The sequence below is a fragment of the Priapulus caudatus genome, unplaced genomic scaffold (assembly GCF_000485595.1).
Source record: "Priapulus caudatus unplaced genomic scaffold, Priapulus_caudatus-5.0.1 Scaffold28, whole genome shotgun sequence".
Classification (NCBI taxonomy): domain Eukaryota; kingdom Metazoa; phylum Priapulida; class Priapulimorpha; order Priapulimorphida; family Priapulidae; genus Priapulus; species Priapulus caudatus.
The window spans coordinates 613,450-622,791 of NW_014577089.1; the positions used below are offsets into that span (position 1 = coordinate 613,450).

General features: G+C 39.7%; 1 protein-coding gene and 1 long non-coding RNA gene across 2 annotated transcripts in view; one reads left to right on the top strand and one right to left on the bottom strand.

The window, feature by feature from the left end:
- Positions 1-843, top strand: LOC106815417. The gene is made up of 3 exons (XR_001394747.1): positions 1-86; positions 415-508; positions 742-843. It is a non-coding gene; the product is annotated as an uncharacterized LOC106815417 (long non-coding RNA).
- Positions 844-1,955: 1,112 nt separating this feature from the next.
- LOC106815411 (cell division cycle protein 23 homolog) overlaps positions 1,956-9,342 on the bottom strand; it is a gene marked incomplete in the record, with an annotated part of 19,588 nt that continues 12,201 nt past the window's right edge. The window contains 6 exon segments of the mRNA XM_014819871.1: positions 1,956-2,925; positions 3,240-3,356; positions 3,813-3,891; positions 4,204-4,347; positions 4,570-4,678; positions 5,106-5,270. Coding sequence (XP_014675357.1) covers positions 2,737-2,925; positions 3,240-3,356; positions 3,813-3,891; positions 4,204-4,347; positions 4,570-4,678; positions 5,106-5,270 — 803 coding nt within the window.

The window sequence follows — 9,342 nt, forward strand, 5'->3', positions numbered from 1 at the left end:
CGTCACTTTAAGAGATGGCACGAGCTGCCACCGACCTACTGCTCCGATGTCAACAGTTCGTTTGCCTACGTTCCTCCAGGAGGAGAGTAAGTCGGTTTATGCCATTATTTTCACGAGTATGTTTTAATAGTATGACATTGATATAATCATAATGAGTGGGGTACACGGCGTTACCCGGGTTCGTTTCTACTCATTAAACCGTACGTGCGGGTATTTTGGCTTACGTGAACCTTTTCTGATAAAAAACGATAAATCTATCGCGCGTGTGCAACTTTTATGGCGTTGTCTGTATTGTACTCATTACATGATTTTAATCGGAAAATAATTTGCTAGCCAAAGGCGTGCATATAGAACGAACTTATGTTAATTTTTATAGGATTGCATGATTAATTTGAATATCTGCATAAATTTCAGCTCTAACACGCTGTCTCCAGACATACGGGTCTCGTCGTTTTCTGGAAACACGTGGAAGCCGTGGATGCTAGCAGTTTGTGAAAAGGAGCGGAAGGTCGGTATAGTCGTTACCTAACAACTTACTATAACAGCTACTCAACTACTCTAACAGCTAAAGGAATATTAGTTATGATTATAGAATCTGACGTGAATTAACGCGAGAATTTATTATCGTCATCGTCGTTGTTTTCATCGGCGTCCTCATCATCGTCACTACCACAACTATGGCTATAACCGCAACTGAGACCGTGAACAGATATTAATGTTACGTAACGAAATACTTTCCAGGTTTTGTGCATGGGAGGTGGACAGGTTATCCCGCATCTTGAAAAGTGGGTTGCTATTTATGACAAGCACGTCCTACCCCTTCTCTCCCTCGAAACCGTTAGGTTTTTGGTACGTATATGAATTCTTACCTGTTGACAAATTGCTAATACATAAAATGGGGGAAAATTTATAAAAATTAGCAACAAAGTTGATCGTATTGTTACCGTATTATAATGATTTATTATACGTAATATATTATTTCCGTATTATATATTATGTGGATGGAATTATGGCGTCTGTCGCTCGCGGCATATCACGTACACCACTTACTTACATTAGAACAAGATCCCGAGACCTTTACCAAAATGGGAAAGGAGTGTCAACGCGATAGAAGAAAGTTCCGTGGCACCTCTAGAGAAGTTAGCGCTGGAGGAGGAGGTAACGCGGATGGTAAGTAAACCAAGGCTTGAATCTGTACGAACCTATAATAAACACGTATGAACCTATAATAAACACGTATGAACCTATAATAAACACGTACGAACCAAGCGGGCAGGATCAACACCTCTCAGGCGACGCTTCTCTGGTATCCGGTCTTTCATCTGGGTTAGGGTTAGGGAATAGGCGTATGCGACTCCCTAGACTCGTTAGTGGAGTAGGCGAGGTACGGTCCGGCATATTAGATAGTACCTGTACCACTCCAGGGTACGTTCCGATATATCTAACCGTACCCAGGGTACCCTCCGATAGTAACCTGGGGGACATATAGACCCTCTCAGCGTTTCTAAGAGCCCATATAACTAGTGAAAACGACAACAGCAACAGGTGCTGTAAGCGTCGATCGTTAATTACGACACGTGAGTAGGCCCAAGTTTGTCGGTTATTTTACACGCGTCAGATTATTATTACCGTTATTATCATTGTAAGATGCGGGAATGGATGTACACTTGGGAAGATTACGTATCGAAAAAACGGCCCCGACATCCAGAAAAAATTTACCATTAACTCAGTCATCAATATATATTATGCATGAAATACTTTCAATATTTGAATACCATAGCGAAACGTTATATATATAAAAGAAACGTTAACGAATACGTATATACATGTGTGTGTGTGCGCGCGCGTGCGCGCGCGTGTGTGAGCATACATACGTGTGTGCGTGCGTGCGTGCGCGTGTTAGTGCATAAACGCAGGAAAAATTCAAATGAATTGAAAGACGTAATACAGTAAAATGAGGCTCCTACACTCTTAACTTATTTGACATCATAATCCCCTACTGGAAATAACATAATTTTTCGATTACATATTACTGAAATCGGCTATTTCTGTGCCTAACTGACATTTTAAAGCAGACAATAACTGAAGATCTACTGCATATTTTCAGTTAAACCGCGTCTCAAATATATCAAATTCAATATTTTGTGGTGAACAAATTACAACAATGTTTTAAAAACCGTCGAGTCGGTTACTTACAACCCCGTGGCACCTCCACGCACATCCAACGAAATTGTAGTACACAACTTTTCCGTTACAGGCTACAGACTATAAGGACCTTTCTTATTTATAGATCCAACAGATGGATCGCAATATCTTATATATCACTATTAATTTCAGTTATATTCTGCATACATTTATTACAGAAACTTGTTTAGATAAATAGTAGTTATGTATAAATATAATTACACTTTTGTAATTAGCTTCCAGTTTGAAACGTACAAAACAAAAAATCAAAAGCACAACTTCGTCAGTCTCATGGCAGCACCAAGGATTTCCCATCTTTGATGTTTGATATAAGTGATAACAGAAATATTTAGGCATATGAATTTTTTTATACAATACGTATAACAATATACTCTTTGTTAGTAGTAAAGTATAAAAGCTGTAAAATGTCATCTTTGACATGTTACACATATTTCTTTGAAGCACATTGTTTATTCATTGATAGTCCATCAGTTGTGCACTGGCCGGCAACGTCAATCAGTTGGGAGCATCTAGGATCTGTATTAGACATGTCTAGTACAGCTCCTTGGTAAATGTAAGTCTTAGATTTATCGGTGATAGCCGAGATAGCGGTGTACTCTCTGATACTGCAGGTCTTGCGTCAGTCACTGGTGTCGGCAAATCGCTGGCACCTGAGAAAGGCTCGCACGTAGTTCTACGTTGTGCAATCTCTCTTAGCAGTGCTTTGCCTTCTTCTCGTGTCTATGAGAAACAACCAGAAACATGATCAACTGTGAGCTAAACTAAGACACTTCTTCGAATAGTACACAATTCTTCAACGTATAAAATTACAAGTTTAAAGTAAACTTGTAATGCATCTTGGCACGAAATCGCTCCAGCGCCCTATATTTTCTGGAAATACGTGGTGAAAATGCAAATATATTTTGCAAAAATCCACCTGTCCTACGGCTAGTTTTTGTGTAAAATGCGATAGCCAAATGATTGTTAAACAGCTCTAAAAAGTAGCCGCATTGATGAGGTAATGTGGAAGATGGCTATGTAAGAAAGTTGGAAACCTCTGGATAGTCTGTGCATTTCTGTGCGTATGTGTAAGCCTCATCATACTGCTTGCTTCTCACGTGGTAGTTTGCTAGGTACTTGTATGCTTGGCTCTGTTCTTCTCTATCAGTAATCTAGAAACGCAGAAAAATATACTACAATTTTCTATATGCCACAATACGTACGTACGCACAATACGTTTTCTCCATTAAAAGATACATGGTATTATTATGTACTGTCATACTCCGATTTTTGAACAGAAAAATAAAATCCATAATTAATATACTAACATTTCTATATACAAAATTGATCTACAAATTGCAGTGATTCCAGTGTAATCAACACATTACCATTAATTTACTAGCGTTGATAATTCTTTCTAGCCATATAGAAGGAATATTACCAATAGGCTATTTCGGCTTCTATACACATCAGACGAATTTTTGTTAGATCATGAATCCATGATGGATGTACGACTCTGTCACTACTAGATAGTTATTGCCGTAATGTTGACTTTGTGCATGTATCGATATTTAATATAATTAATTAGCTGCATCGCTCTAGGATTGTGATTGTCCTGGTGTACTTACTCCTAAGGCTTCAGCTTCACTGATGTACTCTGCATAAGCTGCACATGCATGATCATCCTCTGCCAGCTTCTCGTATAATCTAGAGTAGGGTTAACGTAAAAAATTTCCTTCACTGAACTAGCAGCTTGGCAGAGAATGGGCAGCATGACAGAGAAGTGGCAAAACATATAGAATGGTTGAATTAAGAGGTGGTCTCGATTACCAACTGTAATCCTATGCACGCACGCACGCACGCACGCACGCACACACACACATACAAATACATTCACTCACAGAGTAGATTTTACAGCATTTTGCACCATGCGAGTTCACGTGTGTAGAACGTACATTCTCTGAGCAATCTCACTCATGTATTTTCAACACAATTCAATAAAGATTTCAATTAGCTCACCTTGCTAGTTTGATGAGTGCTAATCCCTCTAAATCTCCAACAGAGTAGGCTTTCCAGTAGCACTTCTTTGCCTCCTGCAGCCTTGGTCTTTCTAGCTTCTCATAACTTTCTCCAAGAGCCACAAGCATGCGCGAATCACTTGGTCTGTATACAACCATACTACACATCATCATCACAATCGTCATCATCTTCAACAGACCGTGATACAGAGACAGAATAATTTGTCAGCGATAGATATATGACGTTATCAATCAGGTCTAAACCCTTTATTTCTCTATTTCGTGACTTTTATTTCACTTTTAGCTATTAGAAGTTTTGGCATTATATGATGCAATTTAGCATATTATAAGACTATCAAATTTCAACCTGAGTTTCTGTGCTTCTCGGTAGTAGTAAAGACAGTAAAAAGGCATTTTCAATATTTCATATGTCTGGCCCAGTCCATACCAGGCTCTGTAGTCCTTCCTATTCACTTCTAAAATAGAGTGAAATATGATTAGCACCATTGAATTTGTTCCTCGTCTCATGCAAACAACATCCTGTGTGATGTAATCATGTTATACTATTAGGAGCAAGATAATAATTATTATCTGATAAAATAATTATTATCTGATAAAATAGTTTACTACTGTAGCAAGTTACTAGCAAGCATGCAATCACTGTCAAGTTTTTTACAGCCCACTGTAGCATTTGTAAACTGTGACGTATGTATGCACTACACTTACATTGGTTTCATAAAAAAAATGTTCCACTACTGATTCTGGTTGTCCTGATGAAAGAAACATGCACAGCTAAACACAATTACAGATTTACACAGCTGAGCTAGGTAGAGGATCAGACAAGAAGTGTATGTAATGTATACTTTTCAGACAGGTCTAACGTTTTAGCAGTTATGCAGTTACCAATAGCATGTCTATAGGCTTGTATAGCAGCTTGCGTATTCTTCATCTCCATGAACTCATGTCCCATTAACGTCCATGCTGACAAGTAGTTAGGATTTAATTTCAAGGCCCTTTGGAAACACAAGCCTGCTTTCTCATGTTGTGACCTTAAGCTGTAATAATTTCCTAAGAGAGAATAAAGCAGATTAGTCCTACCAATAAAAAAAGGAAAATAGTTTCATTTATCTGTAGATGTCATAACATAACCTGACTCAACAATATGTGAAGGAAATGAAAACTTTTACTTATGCAGGCCTACCTACCCAGCATGTGAAATAATGGGGTTGGCTAACACAAATGGGAATGCTTGTGAAGGTAACCTATGTGAGTCCGATTTACAACACCACCACTAACATGATTTCTCACAATATATATAAAAGTGTCATCCCTCTGTTGATCTTACTTCGCACCTAGTATGGTAACTTCTAACCACCTCTCTTCTATATTTATATTTCTCTCACCCATTCGCACCTCCCTCCATCACTTCTTCCCTCTCTCTCTGTCTGTCCTCATGCTCTCATGTCCACTATTACCTCACTCGATCCTCTTCCTCTATTTCCTTCTCTCTCTCTCTATCTCTCTATCTCTGTCTCTCTCTCTCTCTCTTTCTCTCTCTCTCTCTCTCTCTCTCTCTCTCTCTCTCTCTCTCTCTCTCTTCTCTCTCTCTCTCTCTCTTGTACTCTCTGCTTCAAAGACCACAACTCCGCTACGCAATGTCTGCTCATACAACAAGCAATCTTGAATTCCTACCTATAACACAGCTAGGTCCTCTACACGATACTTGTCAATCTCACACACATGTGCGCCAAGTGGCCTCAGCTCTTTCGACTGTCGTTCTCACATACAAACAGGTATTGGAGTAAGTGTCCATGTTATCAAGCACTGTAGAGGTCGACTTTCTTGCCAGCTGAGAACACAAATGCTGTCTACTGGCACTGGCTCAACTGCTATAGAACGGAAATACCATGGTACTCATACAGTGTCCCCTATTCAGTTTGGAGCAACGATTCCAGAAACAAGAGTTATTTAATGCTTTAGGGCACATTTGAGTTATATATTTTAGAGTACACGATTGATTAAACCTAGTTTCATACTAGCACTTATGAATGTTCATTCTTCGTCTGTCAGCGACAATGTTATTGACACTGGAGTCAAATAACTAATGACAACAGCAACTTACAGGGCTTTTCCATCTGGAAAACCTTGGTAGAAATTTTGTTTATCCTGTACTCACTCAGTATTTCACATAGTAGAAACGTTTTACCAAAGCCCTAAAAACTTGCATCAACCGGGTATATATAATAATAGTCATTCTCTTGTGCGTTGACTACATAGATTTCCTGGTATATTACCAGCCTAGTGGGAATACAAATTACACTGGCTGAGACCAACTTGCCACAAGGAATATCATCATCTCTAACTCTCGTAGTGTCTGTAAGCAGATTGCAATCTATGAGCCATGAGTAGGTGCTTGTGTTTGACATCCATATCTCTTGCAGCTGCGAGATAGAGCCGACAGTGCCTCTTCAGCTTCATCGTTCAGCTCGAGATAAGTAGTCGCAAGGAAGAAACTGCTGAATCCAGTGATCCTGAAGGCTGATGCTAGAGAGCCTGCAATGATAATTATGATCTGTCAAGGAAAATAAGTGTTCTAATAGAACAGTATTTATAAAACTTATTTTTGTAAATTTTTTTAAAAGTTCAAAATGAATCCATACTCTATCACAAACAGTAGATTGCAGGACAATGGGGAGACTAGAGAGGAGAGAGAAGGGACGATAGATGGAAGAAGAGAGAGAGAGAGCAACGTGCAAGAGACCGAGAAGAGAGCGAGGAGAGAACACGAGAGAGAGAGAAGAGAGAGAGAGAAGACGAGAAAGTGAGAGGATAAGTGGTATTTAATGAAACACATTTGTAGTTACACGTTAAGAGTTATTGGTAAGAGCTAGATTATTTTACAGCACTACCATATCCTTATCAGTAATAAGTGTAGCCAACTCCACCCATGCTCCCCAGTGAAGCTGGCCTTTCTGAATTGCCTCCTGAAGGGATGTTTACCCATCTAATGTCAGATCTAGCTTTCGCAAAACCACACCGTACCGAGTCGGAAACCCACTCATATTAATGACACAGCCTAACACAAGTTTCCATATTAGTGCCCCACACTTGAAACAGACATGATGTAAAGGACTGGAGGTCACTGATTTATATACCGTATATGATCGCGTAATCAACCGGGCGCCTATAAGCCGCACCTCAAATTAGAATCGGGTAACCAAGTATTGGCCTCAGTATATTTCCCCTCACGGTATGGCGCACTTATAACCGCAGAGCAAATACAGGGTTGAAATCTGAGGCCAAATTTGCGGTTATTACGCGAGTATATACGGTAACAGATACTATCTTACAGGTAAAGGCAGAAGCCGTCTAGTGTATCTGCGGTATGTCGTTTCTCTAGCTCACACCGCAGCTCCCTCAGGTAATGGTTGCTCGTTTCAGGAACTGAAACTGAAACAGTAGCCTTATTATTCAGTTACATGATCAGCACTTGCGTCATTGTATATTATTTTATTAAACTCATAATAAACACTGCCCATGGAGGATACATGATAGTAAGAGGGCTATTTTGGCTGAGAGGGTCTATGTAGCCCAGGGCAGGGTACTGCTGGAACGTTCCCTGGTACTATCTAATATGCCGGACCGTACCTAGCCTACTCCACTAACGAGTCTAGGGAGTCGCCTACGCCTACTCCCTAACCCTAACCATATCAGATAGTTACCAGGGTACGTTCCGGCAGTAACCTGGGGACATAGACCCTATGAGCGCTATTTTGGTATCAGCTCGACTAATATTTCTGCACAATTTAATCAAATAACTTATCAAATAGTATTTGAATTCGAGTAACATCAGATTTGTTACACTATAAACATTACGCTTTCGTATACCATCTATGTGAATGTATCACATTTACCACTGCACTAAGGATCATAAGAAATTTGCAGCCCATATTTTTAATATGATCATGTTAGTATGTAATAACAATAAATTTTTGCAATGCCAAAAGAAGCAGCCACAGAGTATCAATGCAAGCCAATGAGAGAAAACATTACAGCACACTATAAAATAGTTTTTCATATAAATGTTGATTTTTTGGTTTTAGTGGCTTTACCTTCTGTTAATCAGTAATGAATACTCAAAATACATACCAAGGGTTTCAATGCGATCATCATTTTTACGTTTTTCTCCTGCCTGTAACAAATCAGAAAGCATAGGCGTCACTAAAATGTTTAATTCCACCTACTGCTGCAAGCTTAATTTCCAAAGTTCTATCTAAGTTAGGTGATGAATAAAAAGGTAAGAAAGGAAACATGCTCACCATATATCTTGAGTAAATGTGTAAGAAGTACAGCTTATCACTCTTCGCAAATGTAGTAAAGAACGCTGCCCGGTCATACTCTCGCAGATCAAAGTAGTTCTTAGCCAGCAGGTATCTTTCATGTTCGGCTTCTAAACCCTACAGACATACACTCATGACATCAGTATTTAGTTGATGTGGCAGGGCGTAGACAAAGATTGCACAACTGCAGTCCTGATGCAGGCTGATTATTGTAGGAAGAGTGCAGCTTAAATTACATATTAGTCCGACGACCACTGTCACTTTAGACAGTGCTTTGATTTGTCATCTATCAAACTTAAAATGTCCTACCTTTGTCTCGCATCCTTCATCCATGGGTTCACAGGAAACCTCTTCTAAAGCAAAAAGTAGCTCAGCTAGCCTGCATGAAAATAAGTAATTTACTGACTGCAGGTTTAGGAAAGTATAACAACGAGTTAGATGAGGACAACGTGCAAGAATACGAGGCTGAGAAGAATGAAAGTAGATTACTGGGAGGTGGGAAGTATAGAGGCAGGAGTGCTTGCTGTTCTGTCTGTTTTCTCCCTCATCTGTGCTCACACCTTCCTTCCACCAACCTTTCCCCTGCTATCCTCTCCATTTCTTGCCTCCCCCTACCTCCCTTCTTTGCCCTTCCCCTTCCCATCAACCTCCACTTCATTCTCTCTCTCTCTGCTCCTCTTGCACAGCCGTCCTCTTCGCCTTCTTCCCCCTCTCGTCCAATTATCACTATTAGTAGGGGTTCTAAGCTCCCAAAAAGAGGTAAAGTGTTCACTTTTTGATAAAAGCACCAAATTTGGCAC